The sequence below is a fragment of the Phalacrocorax carbo genome, chromosome 7 (genome assembly GCF_963921805.1).
Source record: "Phalacrocorax carbo chromosome 7, bPhaCar2.1, whole genome shotgun sequence".
NCBI classification, from domain to species: domain Eukaryota; kingdom Metazoa; phylum Chordata; class Aves; order Suliformes; family Phalacrocoracidae; genus Phalacrocorax; species Phalacrocorax carbo.
Genome location: NC_087519.1, coordinates 50035103 through 50057343, shown reverse-complemented (window position 1 = coordinate 50057343; position 22241 = coordinate 50035103). Strand labels below are relative to the sequence as shown.

Here is a 22241-nt window from a genome sequence, read left to right as displayed (position 1 = left end):
TCTCTCACCTAGCTTCACAGAGCCAGTGGCATTTTGTCTGGGTGACGAACGAACAGGCTCTCTCTCCTTTAACTGTAAAAACATGCACAGACTGATAACTGTTCAAACCAGTACTTTCTGATAGATAAGCAGAGAACGTATTTCTTCTTCGCAGTGCCCAGGGCCTGCTGGAGAAAGAAAACAGAACTGGACAGTATGGACCTCACGGCCTCAAGCGGCGCCCGGGGAGGTTTAGGTTGGATATTAGGGAAAATGCCTTCCCTGCCAGAGCGGTCAGGCCCTGGCACAGGCTGCCCAGAGAGGTGGGGGAGTCACCATCCCTGGTGGGGTTTGAACACCGTGCAGACGTGGTACTTCGGGAAATGGTTTAGGAGACATGGGGGTGTTGGGTTGGTGGTTGGACTTGATGATCCTGGAGGTCTTTTCCAACCTTAATGATTCTGTGATTCTATGACCTCATCATTTGAGGATTATGGGTTTTTTTAGCTTTGGCAAAAACTCTTCAACTTTGGCAAATAAAGAGCAACATGAAGAGAGGAAGAGACCAAATAGTTGTGAGTTGTGACCCACCCTACAAACACCAGAGACTTGATACGGATGAGAACATTTCTGTCCAGCTGGAAGCTGATGTAAGAAACACGTTCTGGGTACATGCTAGAACAATCGCCTGCACGCAGGGACCCGAAACACCACAATACCATCTGCAGATCTGGCCCAAATGACTTTCACAGAAGCATAACTACACCCTTTTTACCAGATGCCTAAGAAATACAACATAAATTTGGAATGAATGACACACGCACGTTTCCATTTTCCAGCCACCACAATCCCCCCCGCACACTGCAGAAAGGATGCAACCAGTAGAAGCAGGGAAGCACAAAACCCTGCTTGCGTTTACTTAGGGAATGGTTTATGCTGATGGTTTTAAAGTCAGACCATAATTAAAAACAATTATAGTAATTATTTATAAAAAATAAAGACCAGAAAGAGGAAGCATGGTCTGCTCTTCACAGCTTTATCTTAAAATTCAGGGGTTTCTCTCTTCTTTACCCAGGGAGCTCTGTGGGTCGCTGGTCCCCACACAACATTGTGAGGATTAAAGAGCCAGTAACAGTGGTGATAGGGAAACAGGGAAGGAAAGATTGGATCTTATGTAAAGAACCACACTGAGAAACCTTAAGTGGCTATATTTAAAATTCTCGCAATTGAATAAACTGTTCAACTCAAACATTTATTTGCAAATAAGTTAACAAAAATCTGGCTTATCACTCCCTTGCCCTGACTCGATTGCCTAGTCTCTTCAGCTGCAGATCATTTAGTACATCTGAAATGAAACCTCTCTTATTGTTTGCTATTTAACACAATATTTAAAATCAACAAAGATGTATGACAGTGCTTTCCCTTCTGTTATTTGTAACGGCAATGTGATTAGTCTCTTTTATATATTCCAAAGGATGTTTAAACCTCACACAAGTTATGAAGTGAAAATATCATATGGTCTTTCCCCACTAATTTACATGGTGGATTTTACACATTAATTTAGTGTGTTTCTAACTTAAATAATTTATACACTTAAGGGAAGGAAGGGAGACGGGTTTGGTTCCCAGCCACTCATAAACTGATCAAAAAAGTCAGAAATTATTTCTTTAAAAGTGAAACATAAAATAAGATGCACTATTGCTATAAGTAGATTAATTTATGACAGATTTAACTCACAGCTTCCTTTAACTCACATAGTCTCCCCAAGTCTCAAGTTTGAAAGTGTCTGTAATTTGACAACCAGTGTGACTCCACTCACAAATGTACTCACTATTAAGCATGACACAGTTTGCTCTTGCAGCAGAAGTTTTCAATTTCTATTTATAGATGAAAATATTTGTCATTTTTTTTTCCACAAAGACGGGAGTTTGACATTAGTATTGACTCTAGGAAGAAAAATATAAATTTAAAGTCCAGTCAAAAACAAAGCCTAAAATTCAACAAGAAATAGCAGAATTTCTGTTCATTTTAATAGCAAACATATTACTGTTTCACTGAACCAAACTGAGCAGCAAAGAGGGAAAAGAGCAGTTTTTGATAGCTGCGAGATTTTAAATTGCAAACCCCCTATTCCAGGGGGGTTTTATGCTTCACAAAAAAAAAACCCCATAAATATGCTACAAGCTCTTTTGAGTGGTCTGCTAGAACCTGATGTTAAAACACCTTTGTGAAACAGCTTTCAGCATGGATAAATGTGCTCCTGTGGAGCCAGCTGGGTCATTTTGAACTGTTAGCGCTCCTAGGCTTTTATTTTTGCTCCTCAGCTATTTGTTTCTGCCCTTTCCTGGCCCCTCTGATGGATTATGTGAGCAACCATTGTCTGCTCCAGTTCAAAGTCAGCCAGGTTAGCTCCAATCGCTGCTGAAGCTTACTTAAATTTCAGTAAGTCACAGGTGTCCGAGGAAAGCCTGCTACAACAAAATTAATTAATGGAATAGCTTCAGCAAACCGTACTGAAAGGAGCACGTCACATCTGATAAGAGATTGGTTAAAAGGCATGGTTAAGAGATTCCTTATCCAATTTAGTCCCTGCGAACTAACTCCACAATGAAAGAGGACCCTTGTTAGAGCCGTGTGTTTTCCACTATGTTTCTTCTTTGCCCGGGATTAAGGACAAAGCAGCTTTAGCCAGCACCTATTTCGGCAGGGCTATCCAATTAGCCATGCACAGAAACAGGCTTCCCAAATTATCTGATTATTTACCTTTCCCTGAAAATCAATGGCATTAAAAACCCACAGCTTTTTGTACTGGATTCACTGTCTTTCAGTCTGTCACCTTCCTTTAGACCTCCCTGGCGATTCGGTCACACTGCGGAGAGGAATTTTCTACCCTGTAGCTGGTACCTTGCCCTAGATTTCAGATGTTTTCCAGGTAGCTCAATGACTTCTAGCTGTGTCTAGGTTAGGTTTCCTTTCTCTCACCCCTGTGTCTTTATACTGAGAACACCAAAGGACAGGGACCATGGCGCTGTGCAATGCTGAACAGCAGAGTCATCCACGGGACTATGTGTTAGGTAATAAATATTTATGTCCAGGTCTGCAGAGAGATGCATTTCCTGATGACTATTTTCAAGGAGGGAAGAGGATGGAAGAACCTCTGAGGTATGGGTTTTTGGGGGAGAAGTGTGGAGGCAAGGCAGAGAGCTGCTTCCAGCACACGTGCCCAATGCAAACAGCCCGGTAGCTCCAGGAGACAGGCTCAGCAGCAGCAGCAGCAGCAATCACTTTTGGGGAGAAGACGTCTATAAGCATTGAAAGGGACAATCCACCCCATCAAGTCTTAAAGACCTGAATTTAATTTCCTGATCTGTCACTGGCCTTATTGGAGAATAAATACATGAATAAATTGCCGCGGGACGTCACGCAACCCTGTTAGTGGGGGCCACAGATGATTTGAAAGAATGACATTGATTTGCCAAAGATCCTGGTAATTTGAATTCATTGTCGGGACGGGGCAGGAATATATCAGGGAAAAAGAGATGCTCTAAGATATTTTTCATTTTTACCTTTTATTTTTTTAAATACTGCTTTCACATGAAGACTGGCACAATGCAACCATTGAAAGCGGTGGCTTGTTCCTCACCAATGACTGGATCCCGCAATCACAGTTCATTTCTCAGATGTCCCTCAAGAGCGGATCTCCCGGACAGAATGATGGGAAAAGACAAAAATGGCCAATATCTGCACTGCCAATTTCTGCTTACTTCCAGTGCCTGACATGCCAATCTCTCCTGAGATATTTAACAGTGGTTTAGCTCAATAAACAGCCAAGAGTCCCTCATCCACAACCCTATATGCAAACCATATGTTGCAGTTGAAAACTCTGAAGATTATAATTAGAACTGTCCATTCAATTTAAACAAGGTCAAGAATGAAAACTATTTCAAATTCAATAAACAGGCCATTTGAAAGCGTAGACACTGTGGAGGACAGGCTTAACAACTTAATTGACAGGTAAAGCTTCATTTCTAATCCTCATTTTGATATCGTCTGTAGCCTCAGGAGTCAAAACACATCACTGCTCAGTCCTCAAAATATGCAGAGAAAATGAAAATGTCAGTTGAATGAAAAAAAGGAGAAGCATCTGTTTGATAGCTGTGTAAGCCTGTGATATGTAAACTGCTTTGGAGTCAACCAGCCCTAATTAGAGTTTCAAGGCATTCTTCATTAAATATACACATAGAGTCACGCACACGCACACATATATGAGTTTTAAGCAATTATTGAGGCATGATAATTTGCAAGAAACTCAGGGTATAGAATTAAAGTAAGAAACATGGTAATTTCATGGACCGATCTCGGACAACACTGTGACGTTTTCACACAGCCGTGAAGAAATACTTTTCTCCATCTTTTCACAAAGCGGATCTGTGCATTTTTCTCCACTGTTCAGTGTTTAAAAGGAAAATGAACAATCCATTTCGGAATCTCAGAGTAGCACACAGCATCTCAGCAAAGGAAAGCCAAAAAGGAAGACCGATAGGGTTACCAGCCTCCACAGTGGGGTTATACTAACAGATATTTTGGCAACTGTAAACCTTGATGACTCCAATTCACATCAATATAAAACCCACACAGATGGACATAAACTCTCAGTGGAAAACTGGTGCCAGGGTAAGTGAATGACCACATGAAATAACAAGGGAGTACAAGCTGAAGAATGACAATCCAGACAAACGCGTAACTTATGATCTTTAAAAATGTTTAGGTACTAAAAAAAACCAGTCTCATTAATTTTACTCTTTCCTGTAGAAAAGAAGTGAATGTCCCGGTTGTAAAGAGTGAAGTTGGAAGGGGACGTTTTGCCTGTGCACCGCAGGAGTGTGGGCTGAAACACAATAATTAAAGTTTTATGTAATTTCTGCTTAGGAGAAAGGCTTTGAGATCACCAGCATCAGCAGCTTCACTGCAACGCTCCTGCACGTTTTCCTGATGCGGGGCAGAAGGAAAATTTGTTATGGGGCTATCAATTTTTAAATACAGCTCTTCAGCACAATTCAATCAGGCCACACTGGGAGGTGGGAGGGTGGCAAAGGAGGAAAGGATCTCTGCGAGGAGATGTCCTTAATAAGCGACAGCATGACACAGCCCAAGCTCTTTGCGCAGATTCCAATCTGAGACACACTACGGAGGTTTATACGATAGGCCATCAGCATCTTCTCTCAGCAGGATATGACAGTTTGAAAAAACTGTTATGGAATAAAAAGAGAGAAATGACTGATCTGATGAGAACATCTGGTTTTTGTTAGCAGCAATATTAATGCCCACTTGCTGAGCTCAGTAAGTGTCTTTACTACAGTAGGATGCACAGAGAAATGTCTTTTCCACACACAGTAGGTAAAATATGCAAAAGAAAACAATAATCATGCAAATACCTTCATAATCTGATGTTTCCAGTTTACAGCGCACATACTCTGCTGGTCGGAAACATGAATGCTGTTTGTGACAAAGGTCCTACTTGGGTTGGTAAAAAGCTTTAAGACACCACATGGATAGACTCGTCACGCAAACTGACTGGGACATAAGCCCATCTTGGTAATAATAGGTTTGGGAGGCACAATCACCCGTCAGAACTGCGTTGTTCAGCATGTGAAATGCACGCAAGGCTGGCACCGCGCTTGCAGTGACAAGATGGTGCAGGACTGGGAAAACAGGGAGGGAAGAGGCACCGTTCGGCCACCAAGCTCCGTATCTCTGCCGCAGATGAGACCACAGCAATCCACTCCATTTCTGTAAAACCTGGCTCACCGACGGTGCTCTACAGCCATTTGTTCACTTGGCACCTCCTCAAGAAGCCACCACAAGCCTCGATCCCCCAACTGGAGCTATTACAACTCCCAGCTGATCTGCAACATAAACTGCCAGCGAGCAAAAGACAGCGTGTTACACAAATTTTCTTGCTCTGCTTCCTTATGACATATATTAGTCATGACTCTGCAGAGATTCATCCACAAGAAGAGGGAAGTGGTGTTAACGTGTTCCAAACCTGTCCATACCAACTTCCTAATGAACAATGTCACCAGGCACTGAAGATTCTTCTTGGTTTTTTTTTTCCTCTTACTGAGATTAAAAACGACATCAAATTAATCACTTGATTGCTCCATTTTTATTAGTTGTTTTTGAACTCCTTGGCTGACATTGAATCTCTTTTGGGATAGTAACTGTTAACAAGGTACTCAGGTGGTTCTGTCAAAGATCTGGTATGCAACAACGGCAGGTTTATTTCAAGTTGGTCTTCTAATAAATCCCAGTCAAAGCCCTCAGGTACTCATGTAATTGAAGTTTGAGTAATCCAATATGATGTTGATCAAACTACTGATCTTTTAATAACGAACTGTAGCCCTCCCAGCGTCGCTATCTCGCTGACAGTCATGTCTGGATGGCTTCCTTTGGGCCAATGCTTTGAACAGAGAAGGTGACAGGTTTCTGTTTGGTTTAGATTTTATCACAAATTGTTTTAAAGCTTTTTAAGGATATATCAGATGGCTCATAAAATACACAGGCATTTCAATAAAAAAATGGGATTTCTATTAGTTGTCTCGGTAAAGGCTAGTATTAAATGCTCTAAAGAGGAATATAAACACCACTCAGGAGTTGTACTTCTTCCTACCTCTGTATGTGCCGTTAGTCCTTGTTTACGTAGCCTGTAGGCAAGCCACAGAAAAAGCAGTAGCTACCTTGCACAATAGTCTCCACTGAAAGGCACATTTTTCCTCATGTAATTTCCATTTAAAGCATGAATTGAAGTTTCTAAGCCTCGCCTCTCTACACAAGAGTAATTCAGCTGCAATTTACATTTTCGATGTGCTCAAAATGAACACCAGGATGACTCATGTGCTGTTTTTAAGATGCTTATATTTGCTGGTAAATACCTTGCTACAAACAAGCTATAATTTAAGTATTCAAAAGTCTTGCTTCTGCATAAAATTACTACTAAGCATAATTTTGGAGACCATGACCAGAGCTTCAATTTCAGGCTTGCAAAGCTCTTCCTACACAATGATTCTTAAAAGTATGAGTGTATTTTCTTCTCTGACAACGGCAATCATTGTATCTCTGTAATTGCGGAACAGATTACCTAGCTTTTAATTCACATTAGTCAGCTGCAACAATACCATGCTTCTTTCCTTTCCTTTAAAATAAACTAATTATTGTCAATCAGCCCAGTGGAATGTTAACATTCTCCATAACCTGCCTTTCAGAGGTAGTCATAAATGCTAGGAACTAGCTAATATAAACTAATCTGAGCCCTAGAAATATCTCAAAATATATTTGTACTGCAGTCTATCATTTTTGTCATATTACTTCTAAATATTATATTTTGCCTGGAGAGTAATAGTCCTTTCATATATTTATATAGTGCTTTTAACCGAACTATTCAAAGCTCTTGCATTAATTAAGCCACGTTAAATCCCTGGTTAGTGCAGCAAATACTATAATATTTCCAAACCTTAAATGTCTTCATTGTCAAAAGCTGATCAATAAAGCTTTATGCATTGAGTAGTTTGGACAAAGAGAACTTTTCAGGCCAGTACGTTTCCTCATGCCCAACTTTCCGCACAAATTCACAATTGCAAGAGCTGGAGACGCATGAAGAGAAACCACGAGGGGATGACTGTCATTCTCCCCGCACTTCACGCAGCCGCTCCTTTCCAAAGATAATAGCAAGGTATGGTTCCCACTTAGTATTTCCTTCCAGCTGGTAGAGCCCCTGTGAGGCTTTTCAGATCCCGCAGGAAGACATGGGAGCTGGAAGCCTCGGGGAAGCAGCCCATGTGCCCAGTCTATAATCAGCGGTGACGCACGGTGAGCTTTCAAACGCCATATGGACTAGACCCGCAGACGCCGTAGAGGTGGGGCCTTTCGTTTGTTGTTACTTGGGAGGCCTCTGACATCTAGAAACAATTTTTCCCTTTTAGTCCATGTCAGATCAGTGATCAATAATTCATCTGGTAACTGAAATGCAGAATGGGGTGCCAGTTTTTCTGTGGTTTAGGAATAGCAAAACACGCTGCTGTGGAACACAGCGGACGATGAGCTGCAGGAAACGTGTGACGTGCTGATACGCTGTGCTACACCCAACCCTGTGTAATCCTTACATAACCTGAAAATTAAACTGCCAATTGCGCAGCTTGTTTATGCAAAAGGCTGCTATTAAAATGCCGCAGTCGAATTCCACGTTCAAAGAGAAAAATCTATACACCAGAAAAAAAAAAAAACCTCCATGAGAAAGAGATTTTTTCCTCCACAGAAAAAAAGGGATTTACCAAGATTATCTTGAAATAATCATTGAATTCTTGAAATGGAACTGGTCCCAGTCTGTCCAGAGCGCCAAGGCTGCAAATGCAGGTAGGACTCCTTCAGCTGTTGCTTTGGAGCCTCGGATTAGGATATTGCTCTTGACACCAGCCATTTCTATCCAACTGGTCTGCATAAAACTTCTGCTTAAAAAGTGACTGAAAACTGACTGTGCCTGTCCTCAGCTCCAATCAATAAAAACACGTATCCAGGATAAACGAGCTCACTCTTCAACAGCAATATTCACTTTGGAGGAGGCTGTCACAACTGTTAGTTCATCTACCCTGAGGGGTATCAGATGTGAGAAATTATGTGGTTTAGCTCGCAGCCGCCTTTGTTCGGTGTGTAAGAGAGGAGCAGGGAGACTTTAGCAATAGTCAAGCATGAATCAGGAAAAAAATCTAAACAAGTGCAATTAACATTCAAAAATAAAACAATTATCAGAGCATCAGATGTTCTTTTTGGCTAAGACTGCCACGGAAGTGCTTAAAAAATAGGTTGGAAGCACCTGGTCTGGTCCGAGTGGTGCGTCCACCCTTCCCTGACTGAAAAGAAACAGGGGCAGAACTAAAATCTGATTTTCCTGAGTTTAGCGTATGATACATTTTAGTAAGATTGAAAGGGGTCGTGCATTCCCAGAGTGTAATTGAGTGCATTCGGTTTGGGAGGGCCCACAAAATGAGAGGGGACTGACCAAACCGACCCATGGCGTTCACTACGTGCCGACAGCCGCCGCGAGCCTGCAATGAGTCCGCCGAAATTCAGCCCAGGTCCCTGCCTGCCTTGGGCTTGCCATTAATCAGGGTTCAAGTAATTCATTTAAAAAGCCCAATAACCTACAGTTAATGCTACCTTTACAATGAGTCTGTTGTAATTTTTACTACTTATTTTGAGCACATTTTTTGCTGCAGTACTACCACGAAGAGACAAACGCAGAAAGATGACACTATTTGCCGAGGAGAGCGCAACAGCTACCAGAAGCTATTGATCCCAGCTGGAAGCGCACAAGAAAGGTCAGACAAACGACCTCCAGCCTTCATTTCTCCTCAAGAGCCAGGGACAAATGCTTAAAAATGAGAATCGGGAACTTCCAAAAGAATTACTCAGGAGTAGAAATAAAATTAGATTCCCAATAAGGTTTGCAAATACAGCTATGAATGTCTTGACTAGTTTCTGCCCGGATCTCCTCTGCAGCCGTGCACAAACATCACACAGTTCTCCTGCTCAAATTCAATAGTTTCCAGAAAACCACGGAAGTCTGACTGCATAACGTTAAACAGTGTTTAAAATGCACAATTAATCCTTCATCTTAGTTAATATATTTCCCTTTTTAAGCGGAGTAAGGGAACCCCTGATTTTTATCAACTGGGATCTGAAATCAAAAGCGGTAATTATGCTTTTTATTTGTGACTAAAGATACTGATTTGAGAGTTAGGAGCAACCAGAAATAAGCAATTTTAAAATGTAAAACCAGCTATTACTTCTTGTTAAATTCATTTCAAATGATCAGACATCTACCAGTATTCTGGATGCACCAGCTAATGGAGAAGACGATGTTTATTCTTCAGCCTCTGACAGAGTCCTTCACAGCTTTTTTTATATTTTGAAACTTAAATACTTGGAGTTTTCTGACTCATCTATAAGAAACCACGTTGGAGTCCCAGGGCACCCGAGAGCACCTAACGACAGGGTTGGAAATATCAGAAATTAGGGCTTGTCCTCTTTTCTCTCACAATTCTTTTTCCTTTGCCTATTCTTTTTTGCTTCCTTTTGAATTACTGTATAAAACCAATACATTAAAACACCTGAGTTACCAAGATTGTTCACCCAGGGTCGGTGAGGCCACAAGATGAAGTTGTCCGTTTCCCTAATTCTCTGAGTGGGGCATTAAGTGGGCACAGTAATTCAGTTACAATCAGATAATTGTGATACAATTCCTGCAGCTGGCTTTATTTCCATATCTTAAGACAAGGTCTTGAAATAGGGAAAGATGAATGAGGCTGGGTGGTTTCAACTCATCTAGGAGTGCCTTCACTTGGCAGCTCTGAGTCCATGCAGAGTGGTACTTGTTGCACGTGTGATCAGAACTGGTATATTTTTCTTTTTGTAAAATATAATTAATTTTCCTTATTCTCCTTCTATTGAAGTGTTCCTGAAAATAAGTAATTCTGTGTCACGGCTTGCCACGGTGTCGGAGTCAAATGCAACTTTCTGAGATAAGACAATGCAAAGCATCATGAATTTGTCCATTGGACTAATTTCTCTTCTTCCATTAAAGAATAAATACATTTTTAAAAAATTTTAAAATACTTCCTTGGCATTTCCCTAGAGGTATGTAGTATTAAGTCCTTCAGCTTTTTCACGGGGCATCGCAGAAGCCTGGTGGACTGATTTGCTGGGCAAGGAAAACTGTCCAAAAGCAGAATTAGCATGTCTCTGGCAAAACCCACAGAATTTAACAAGAATAAGTTACGACCGACACCTCAAACTTTGCAGACTAAATAAACGCTGAGGTCATTTTAATAAACACTTCCTTTCTCATAGACAACTCCTTCGGTATTCCTTTTAGCCCAGCTATTAACTCTTCTGTGGCAACAGGGTTTGGAGCATCCCCATCTGACCGGGGATCGGGCTAAATCAGTGCCAGCGGTGCCTGTTGCATTACTGGGGTAACCAGCGGTGGCCTGGCAGAGTCACACGCTGGCTCCGGAGGCGGCCGCTCCGCAAAGCCCTCTGGCAAAGGTCAGGAGACCTGCCAGGGCTCCAAGGTCTGACTGAAACCCCTGGGGACGGGGGTGCGGTGGCTGCAATATTACTCTAATCAGTAAAATAAAAGCTTCTTTTCATCAGAAGCTGATCATAGGACTTCATTTGTCTCTGACTTCCTTCAGTTGCCCTGACAGATGAGAACGCAATCATATAAATAAGAAATGACAGTTTACCAAAGAAGGTCACAACCTTTTTTAATTTGACTTCTGGAGCTTATTCATGTGTGAAAATGCACTTTTGTAGCTGTAGCATGAGCATCCCTTACAGATCCAGACTTGTGTCGATAATTGAGTTTTAAAATGGTACTTATGCGTGGAAAATACATTTCTAACTTTCTGTGATGTTTGAGTAGAATTGTTTTGCATTAGTATAAAATATAAAATGAGAATACCTTTACACCTCGACGAGTATCACACCAGTTGTCAGTGGTCCCTCTGCCTAACAAGTAAGGAGGTATTGCACAAAGGTAAAGCTGATTTGTGCGTACACACCGACACACGCACGTTTCCTCACCCTTACTCAAACCAAGATACAGCTTTCTGAGCAAACCCACCCACGGACATTAACCAGACTGCCCCAGAAACACTGAATGCTGGTACAGCTGCGTAGGGCACAGAATCAGGCTGACAGTCATATACTAATGAATGTCAAATATTAGTTTGTTGTATTATTTTATGATTTAAATACAAATCCCTTATCATCATTAATTTCCATCAGACACATGAAGAGTGATAGGTAAGCATGAGCTTTATGTCAAAATCTGTGATGCCTACAACACTATCTGCCAGAAGTATTTCTCTGTCTGAATTGAAGTTCTGTCCATGAATGCTGCAGAGTAAAATCTACAGTACAACACGTAGATAATTAGTTTTGAAAGGCTAATCAGTTCACCGCTCTGGCTGGCATTTCTACATAGACGAACATGCCTTCACCTTACAACACCTTGCCTCTTGTTATAATTATCCCTTAATAAAGTGAAGTAAGACTTTACATACCACCTAACTCTGAATGATATATCCTGCTCTAAGAGCCCCCAGTTAGTTAGAAAAGATCCCTACAGGCCTCAGAAGGAGTATAGAGCCCACAGCGTGGGGCATCCTAGGCTGTGCTGCTTCATCCTCTTCCCCACGTGGCTTTAACCAGCCACAGAGCCACCCAAGAAAGGGAAGGTTTAGTCAATGCTGATAGCAATAACGTATTTTAGGATTCTCTCACCTACTTCATACTGTTGTCTTGTTCATATTCATGGAGCCTTGCCTTGCACACACCTTTGGCACCCTACAAGATAGAGATGCTGACCATCCTCAGCTCGTTCTAGCTGTGAAATCAGGCCTTTGCGTCTCCTAAAATTGCTCACAAAACCCCCAGCTATTATTGATCAAATCCGCAGTATGCTTCATTTTGTTGTTGGATTAGTGAATTTTTATCCACTTTTCCTTCCTTAGCATTAAACAGCTACAAATGGCTGAAACTTTTTTTTTAAATACCGTTATTTCCTGACATCTTTCCTTTTTATCAGAAGGATGCTGTATTTTGTTTCTGAAAAACAAGATCAATCTTTGCTCTAATAATGACTTACTGAATAAAATCTGTACTACTTCCATAGTGCTTTTCTAACGATACACCTTATCTGTACCTTGGCTTATAAAAAAAACCCGTACACCAATTGAACATTTCAGTCACCAGTGAAATAAAACCAACCATGAGATGGATAACGGGAGCAGAACAATAGTACACATCTATTTAATGCTCAAGTTTAGACTAAGGGCTAACATAAAGCACAATGATGCTATAAAGAAAGAACGAACATAACTACCCAGAACAACTATAAGCCTTATTCCTCCAAAAACCCTGGCTAACCTGAATGGGAAGCTGTTTTACTCTCATCTGCAAAATGACCCCTCTGAGCAACGCAGAGGCATCAATAAAACACCAATTCAGTGTCACGTCCTGAAAGACCGGCACCTTCCAGCAGCACACACAGTTTTGTTTGGAAGCTCTCTTTTCCCATATGTAATAATCAACCACTAAGTTGCTTATATTGTAACATCTGATGGCTAGAATTTGGCTGGAGAAGCTGTCTTGCAAGTCAGTATAGCTATATGCTCATCGTCATTATCTTCTCCACAGAAGTTCAGGTGTAATTAGCGGCACCACTATGTTCACTTTGTTCTAGGATTTGAGCGTTTCCAGTATATTCCATTTTTGTCTGAAGATTTCAAAAAGCGGCTTCAAAATGGCTAATGATGTATTTTCCTGTAATTCCTGGTTAGATAATATGTTGTAAAAGAATCAAACATCTTGCACTGTTTGAGGTTTTTTAAGAATGTCAAAATACTAGAAATTAAAGTATACTTTAAGAATAGCAGTACTGTGCAGAAGGAACATTAATTTAGCTGTCTTATTAACACAAAACTATTTTAATGGAAACAGGACTCTTGCATGCTAAGCAATTTAGGATTACAACCTGTAGGACCCCTGCTTTCAAAAACTTAAGCTTCTGAAAAAACTTTTATGCAGATCTGAAAGCAGTAAATAGTCATCAACATACAGCTGTATACACTGGTTCATGGGCGTATTACCAACTAGTCCCCAAAAAAAGGAAAGAGAAGACTGAGGTGAAGTCACAGGAATCTGTGAATCATGCATAGTATTTCTGCCTTGAGCTCTCAAAAGGCCAAAATGAACACATGGAAGACCATAACGGACAACTTCAATCAATACAAAATAACCGTCTACAGCTTATTTACACTGTCAAGTTGGATACCAAATGATAGCTTGCTGTGGAAAATAATTCTACAATCTTCTAGTGAAAAAAGGAGTGCAGCCAATAAATTATAAAGTTAGGATAAAGAATATGACCACAGCTAAGAAATACATTGCTTTGTACAAACCTTAAGAAAGGAGTTGAAGGACAATGGTAAAATGAAATCCTGAAAGAAAGGTATTTGTGAGATACTATGGAACAGGAAAAGCCACAGAAGATAGTTTCTTGTGAAAAGATGATAACACAGTTCATGAAAACCTACCTAGCACCTTTCATCTTGAGATAATCAAAAAACGTCAACGATATACTTATTGCAGCAATGAAATGCAATTGTGGGTGCGATCTAGGCACGCAGCCAGCGTGCTCAAGATCCTATGGCAGCAAACATTCATTACTTGCGTCAGAGGAGAGTTTGAGAAGGGGGAAGTGCTTGGGCCTGCAATACAGGACACCTTGACTACTTTACATCTGGTGATGCAAAACACTTGGTGACTGTAGGTCAAAGGATCAGATGGGCTTGTCTACACCCACTCTGCTTACCAGTGCATCTTTAAGAAGTCTAACCATAATTCATTATGTGTTCTAACATAAGCTTACTTGATGTTATGCGTCTACACAAATCGAGCTTTTGCATAAGAACAAATTTCACCCCATAATGCACTAACTAGACTTACATTTCCCTTAGAAAAAAGACAAATGGTTTTACGTAGCATGTGGTTTTAAATCCTTTTTTATTCAGTTGATCTCTAGCTGTGGAATTGCGATTGAAATGCAAAAATATATGTGTATTTTCTGATAAGAACCATTTTGTTTTAGAGACAGATGAAACGTTATCAAACATACACACTTTCTTCAGGTTTTTAAATTGATGATGGAAATTCCATAATCAGAACATGACACAGCCAATCCAGGTTAAGTGATAACACTTTCTCAGAGAAAGAAAACAAAAACCCAACCCTTTGAAGTGTTCTTACAGTTACATCTTCATAATCCAGACATGAGAAGATCTGCACTCTTGACAACTCTGAGTATGTGCTCTTCAGCTGGCTCCAGATAAAAAGCTAACATTTCCTGTTCCTCTCCAGTGTCTTCTCTGGTTTCTTAATAGCAGTGAGACACAGTACAAAACATTACCTCCACATGATTTTCCATCTTCCTCCAGTTTCTGGCCAGCTGGACATTTGCAGCGATAGCTCCCGATGGTATTGGAGCACTGGTCATGACAGCCACCGTTGCCAGCGGTACACTCATTTACGTCTGTTGGAAGAAAGTATATGGCAGTCGGTAAAGAGAGGGCATTGACAACATTACCCAGTTATTTGAGGACAATTGTGCATGATCCTGACGTGACAGAGTGAGAAAGTTACTGAGACGTACGGCTAAGGACCCTGAAGGCAACCATGGGAGCAGCGACTCCCTGCTTCGTGCTCCCCAACTCAACCAAGAGGTGCAACGGTGGGATTTTTCTTCCCCCACTTCTGCACGAGGTAAGCTGCAGAGTCCACCCAGCTCCAGCTGCAGGCTGCAGCCAGCTCCAGTGCAACAAGACCAGGAGCAATCTTTATACCATCCTTTCCACCAGCTTATTTGGGCATTAGGTCGCTTCTAGAAGTCATGGCAGAGACGAAAAACCTCTGGAAGATGTAAATCTATTAAGGTCCTTCTTTCCTTCAGATATGTGTGCACTACTAGCTACACACCTTACGTATTACATAACATACGTATTACATTACAAAATAACCTGCATTATTTCAAATAGGAAAATTTAGATCTTTACACATAAATGAAGAACATTAAAGAACCACATAAATAAGTAAATAGATTAGCCAATGGCAGAGAAAAATCAATAGCAGAGACTTTTTCTTTTCAACCCATGTACTTATATATCCCGCATAAGAATTTCTGAAGAAACGTGATAGAAATCATCAGGCCAGTAATGCTGCTCTGCTGAACAGGATCAGCGACAACAGATGGTATGGAAGTATTTCCAAACTAGAAAATTTGTCAAATGGGATAGTAAATATGACACAACCAGCAGGTATTTGCTGCACTGATTTCACGTATTCTGGAACGCATCCTTGTGCGACGCTTTCCTGCTTGCTTTGCTCTCTGGTGCTAGTGTCACACAGACGCGTAATTCAGCAGCGCAGGGGCAAGCACCGGGGTAACCTCCGTCAGAACAACAGGCTGCGGGTGTCTCTTTCTCAGTTTTTTGCCAAATGTCGTGAATTGGCTTGGTGGCAGAGCAGAACTCCTCGGCACGTTGGTGAGGGGAAAGCCAGGGCTAAGGGGACCCACCGCGTTCTCAAAGCCCGCGCGAGGACGCAGGTGGCAGGTCTCACATCCGCAAGGCCTTTGGCACTGGCGGAGATCGCACATTACATTCAGGCTAGAGAGCAGGAAAAGCAGGAGGAGGAGGATTAAGCAACAGAAGATAAGTATCGTCACGACTGTAAAAAAATCACAGGCAGTTACTTCATGTTAGCGGCACTTTGTGTCTCTAATGGGGAAATGCGGCTTTTTAGAAAACTTCTAATTACACTCTGGTCAAAAGAAATACAAAATGCTGTAAAGACAAATCAAAAAAAGAAAGAATTTCACTTTCACGCAAGAGAGATGAGAGCCTTTCAACTGCAATCCTTGGCTGTTAGAGTCTAAGATTTACCAAGGTTTGTTAGTTCTTTGATGAACTTGAGCTTAACTTTACTAGCTCATTTCTGATCCTGGCTAAAAACCAGAGGTTAAAAGAAATTTTGGGGGAGGTTGTAGATTATTGAAAAGCTGAAAGAAAAGTGTATCATGAAACACCAACATTTACTAAAGTGCAGCTGAAGAGGCACAAACTCACTAAAACCGTCCCACGTCTCTATGGCTCTAAAGTGGATGTAATGACTGACACAACAAAACTTTCTTCGTCCTCAGTGATACTGAGAATCCCTGGCAAGCTATAGAAAAACAAATTCAGTTATCTCAGAGCTAAACAACAAACCAAATCCTAACTCGCATGAAGTCAAAGCTCTTCTGATTTCATGGGAACACAATTTAGAATTTTTTCGGAAGAAAAACACTCCCCCCTCCACTCCAAAATGCAAAAACAAATCATACCAAAATAAGACATTCGTCTGTTCACTTCTCTTCAGCAAGAGACGGAGAGAACATATGACAAGCGACAGATTTTAGACATATTCCTCAAAGCGCTGGAAGAAGGCACGCTAGCGCTAAGCGTCGTGCAGAAGATCGACAAAACAGGCATGTTCCAAATGATTTACTCCCTCTAACTAACAGACCTCTTGATGTGCCTTGTGGTAATAAACAGTAATGAGCCACATAATAACCCTGCTCCACAGCTTCGACTTCTATTTATACTAACTGTATTGAAAACTAATCAAATCTCTTGCTCTTTTTATTTTTTTAAACAAAATAATGGGAGAAATACTTTATTCTTCTACACTGTGTTTGGTACCTACAATGCTACATGACCTCCTAGCATAAAATATTGACTAAATGATGTGGTCTACGATATACAGCCCAATTTATTAACACCAGTGTCTGTATTTTGAACCAAAACATTGGAAGAAAACCTTTCCAGCTGAGGAGCTGATCATTATCCTCTTGATTTCACTACGGTATAATACATTCGGAAGCGTATAGTGCTACTGCATACCAAGTATAGAATGTTTTTCCTTTTGATTGCAGTGTGTTTCTATCAGCAATCAGGAATCTCTTTTCTTTCTTGTTCAGCATAAAATGCTGTAGTCCACCCATGAATTTTGCTCCCCCCAAAAGTATTGGTGCTACATGACTGATAACCTCATCTTCTTCCAACTCCCTGTCGTTTTGATGCTGTCCAGGATTTTCTTGTCCCTGCCTTAATACTTGTTTTCATCCTTTGATGAAATGTTTTCATCCGTTTCTTTGCTGCTTCTTACACCAGAAATCCACTGCTTTTTCTATTATACGCAGAAAACCTGACTTTTCATCCACACGTCTCTTTGAAACGAATACCTCACTTAAAGCTAATCAGCATAACTCAGAATGAAAATATAGTTTATTTTAAGACACCAAAATAAGCTGTTTGAAGCAGCTTTATCCCTACTACACAGCACTCGCATCTGAAGGCGAACCCTCGCCAGGTATCAACTGTACGAGTTTTAACCTTAGTGTCATGAAAATTTGCTCTCTGAGGATCTGCATCCTTCGCCGTACCGTCTCCTGCACAAGACTCTCTCCGTTGCCTGTTCCCCGCCAAGCTGTTTTGTACAACCCAGTATGAAAGGTCAGAAGTTGCCTCAGCTCAAGAAGCAGAAAAATAAATGATCTGAATGTGAAGCAATAAAGAATGTGTTTTACATTTGTAAAAAGATGGTTCATGTAGCTCTTATAAGGTGCGATCAGCTGTTCTATATTCCTGAAACAGAGGAGTCAGAATTTTAAAATCCGATTACAGATTTGCCACCGGGGCGGGGGGGGACACACACAACAAAAATTCTGTTAAATGATAAATTTCTGTCTGCTTTCCATATTCAATGTCATTCAAGGTTGCAAATATACTTGCCTTTTGAACAGCAAGAAAAATGACAGAAAATTTCTGACGTGTAACAAGTCTGCCAGGTTAGGTCTGACAAAAGTTCAATGTTATCAAGACTATCAATCCATCTGTAATGACATGCTGTAGGCGCTTCAAAAAAATAAATGTGATGTTTGCTACTGCAATGCTTCACATTTATTTATAGAGCCAATGTTGCAACACAAAAACATTATCCATGGGAAATACTCTATGTGAGCTTTCAATCCTGCCATGTGAAGTCTTAAGGAAAAAAACAAGAACTGAAAAAACCCCTCATCTAGATTAACTTGATATTAACTTTATATATGATCTGTCTACCATGCAGGTAGAAAAAAAAATATCCACAGCATATTTCAAATCCACTAGTATTCAAAAACATGGATTGTAGACATGTGCCTATGTCCCGCACTCCCTGCACGCGCGTTACTATAGAACTGCACTACGTAAAAAGGTATTATTTTAATCTAAAAACCTCGTCAAATATTTGATAGGTAGGGAAGCATGCCTTTTTCTCATGAAACAGACCACTTTATCCAATTAAATATGCCTAGGAGCTATATGCTAAATGAAAAAGGACTGACTCCAATCCCTTTACTTCTGTGGTCGTCTTTAGCACTAACTCACTCCCTGTCTGAAAATACCACGCCGCAGAGCAACTCAGACACCGCCGGATCCAGGGAAAACAACCCTTCGCCAAGTTTTTATGCACATCGAGATTTCAGATTTCCTACAACTAAACGAAAACTTTATATAAAAGCAGACACTGGACAAAATGTTTTTCACTGGTAATTCCAATTTTAAATCTAACAGAAGTGACCTGCAGGGAACAGCAGAAATACACCAGAGCAGAATTCTCCTCCGCACACCTCTGTGCTGAGCTACTGGTGAGGGCTGCAGCCCTGCGGGTCCTCCGCATGGAGCTGAATTCAGCATCTTTTAAAAACCAGCAAGGGATTAAGCCTGCCCTGACTGCACGACTGGACAGACTGGCTGAAGGCGAAAGCATCTGCACCGAGCACGGACGGCCCTGCAAGGAGAGGCCCTGTTTCTGCAGCAGGAAAACAATGGACTGAATCACCATCTAATTTTGGCAACAATTTGTATGTTTAGATCTATGGGACACACCAGCTAACCCACCGCCTGCAGGTTTAGCATTTTTAAGTATATTTTATCTATATAACAAGTTTATGCAATAGGTATTAATGTAAAAATTCATTATTAAAATGCCGAAGAGAATCTCGCAACTGCAGCCCACTATTTAAATACAGAAACCTTGGAGAATTGGTTTTTATCAGCTGTATATGAGCAATAGCTTTATTTATTTAATGCAACCGCATGCAAACTTGCCATTTTGGTGACCAGCCTTTGGGGCTAACCTGTGCTCTGACCCGTAAGCCGCTGACTTCAGTGCATGTCAGAGCTCGCTGGACTTGTAATAAATCACTGAAGTGGAATAAAATCTGTAAAATCATTCACATTGTTATTGCAATACCACACGAACAAAGCCCACCATCATGGAGAGAGGAGGTTGTTTTGATTAGTTTAAAGGTGCTAGGCCAACACACCGTGCTTCAATTCGGGGTCAAAGTAACGAGAACATATTATTTAGGAGGAAAACAGAGGTTCACTAATAACACTTCTTCCCAGTTGGGATTTTCTCCTGAAGGCTATAATGAAGATGGTCTGATTTCAGGAATGTTACATATCTTTATCTAAGAAAGAGGTTTGATTACTGTCTCTGACAGGCACTGGCAGCTTATATTGACTTTAACGGCAATTTAGAGATGTAAATTCCTAATTCAGAAAACATAACTTGAACACTTTCAGGTACAAAACCCTCATAATGGTTAGAATCAAAGCCTACCTATAGTTTATAATGTGCATCTTAAATGCACCTATATCCATACCTTAATATATCTTAGTGTCTGCTACATGAACAAAGGAGTATATATGCAACTTTATTACAATACGCTTTTATAAGGAGGTGTTACAGTCAAGTGTCTGCAAATCTTAATGCACGCCTGACAACTTCTCATTTACACACCTAAACAATTTAATTTTTCAAAAGTGCTAAAGATCCAGCGAATAGGTAGCTCCCTAACTTACAGTTTTAGACACTGATTTTTAAAATTATGGCCCAGATGGTCTGCAACCAAAACCATATGTCTAAAATATTCTGAAACCTGAGAAAGTTGATTTGAACTTTAAAGGCCACTCACTGCTATGACGCAACGTAATTCACACTAGTGCATACGCACATACATCATAGCAATGTTAAATGTAAATATAATGTAATGAGCAAACAGACTGGATGGGCTGGCGAGCACAGCGCTCACAGCCCAGAGGCTGCATTTGTCTTTTTCTTTGTTTTGTGCAAGAGCTTTGTAACAGTCGTCTTTGAACAGTAATTATCTCTAAAACATAAATTACATCCATCACTTCCAGCACTAACCATAAATTATCTGCCTGAATAGAAAACAAAGCTGCTCTCTCTGATAGTCAAGCGCAGTCCTACACGTGTATTGATTAAGCACTCTTAATGCTTTATTAGGTTTTCTTCCTCCACAAAGTCAATAACAGGACGAATATTTCTTCTGCTGCTGTTATGAAATATCGTAAATCTGAGCTGTTATTAACAAGCATCTGATTAGTGGAGAAAACTTCTCTGAGAGTTTGGCACAGACTCTTCATGCGTGAACTCTGAGAAACACCCATCATGGCCACTGTCCCCACCAGCAGCCGTAGTACTTGTGCTTTCACAAGTCATCACCTCCCATTTGAATTTTTTTCTCTTTTTTTTTTTTTTTAATAAATGACTGCTGCACTCATTCCTCTGTATCCCCGTGTCACATTTATACATGCAGAGAACATCAGTCACATAATGAACGCGCGCATGGCCCGTGTTGCCCCGGCATGTGGGTGTCTGCCATGGTTTGCTTTCTTTTTCTACTGGGGCGCTAAAAATTCCATTTCATGAAACTTAGATGCAAAACCAAAATCAAACAAAGCCCCATGTTAAACATACTTTGCTAGTATTAATTTTTCCTTATTAAAATCATCATCTAAAGAAAAAACCAAACTGAGTCATCAATCCTTTGCACTTGCTCACATTCAGACCGACTCCTTTGAAGTCAGAATAAAGCTCTGTACAGGGAAAAAACAGGCTCAAAGTTTAAATAAGTGAAATGACAAGCTCTTAAAAACCAAGATGCTGGCAAGCACTGCTGTGTTAGACTAGACCTGTAGTTAATCTCACGCGACAGCGGGGAGCGTTCAGCACCCCGCTGCAGGTACAGAGATGGCCTGTTCCATCCCCAGCTCTCCTGCTCTCTGCTAACTAAAGGCTAGACTCAGTTCTGAAAACTGGCATTTAAAAGTCCTTTTAAAATCTCTGTCACTGGTTATGGCAGTCCTCCGTAACCATACACACGGCTGCTGTCTCTTTTTTTCCTCTTTGATTTTTTGCTTCTTTTTGTTCCCAATGCCCTGAGCATCGATGACGTTTTGCAAAAAATTACTTTCAAAGCCAAACTGTTCCGTGAAAAAATACCAGCCTTGATTTTTTTATCCCTCTTCAACTCTATCAAGCAGGAACAACTATTTCCTAAAAGCAAAATGCAGGACCTAAATAATGCACAAAGTCTTCCTTTCTACACCAACTAGCATAACCAAAACGAGGGGCGGGGCAATCCATCACAGTGCAATGAAATCCTGTAATAGTACTTATTTTTAAAATACATTTTCCCAGCCGAGGTATGAATAATGCAACTGAACATCCCAGAACATCTGAATTAAGCAACA

The 22241-nt window shown here is 40.7% G+C and overlaps 1 protein-coding gene across 2 annotated transcripts in view; it reads right to left on the bottom strand.

Annotated features, from left to right (window-relative positions):
• Positions 1-22241, bottom strand: part of LOC104051222 (multiple epidermal growth factor-like domains protein 6) — a 206295-nt gene that overhangs the window by 77675 nt on the left and 106379 nt on the right. For both annotated transcript variants that reach the window (XM_064457943.1, XM_064457944.1), the window contains exon 5: positions 15008-15130. In XM_064457943.1, coding sequence (XP_064314013.1) covers positions 15008-15130 — 123 coding nt within the window. The remainder of the gene's footprint in view (positions 1-15007; positions 15131-22241) is intronic.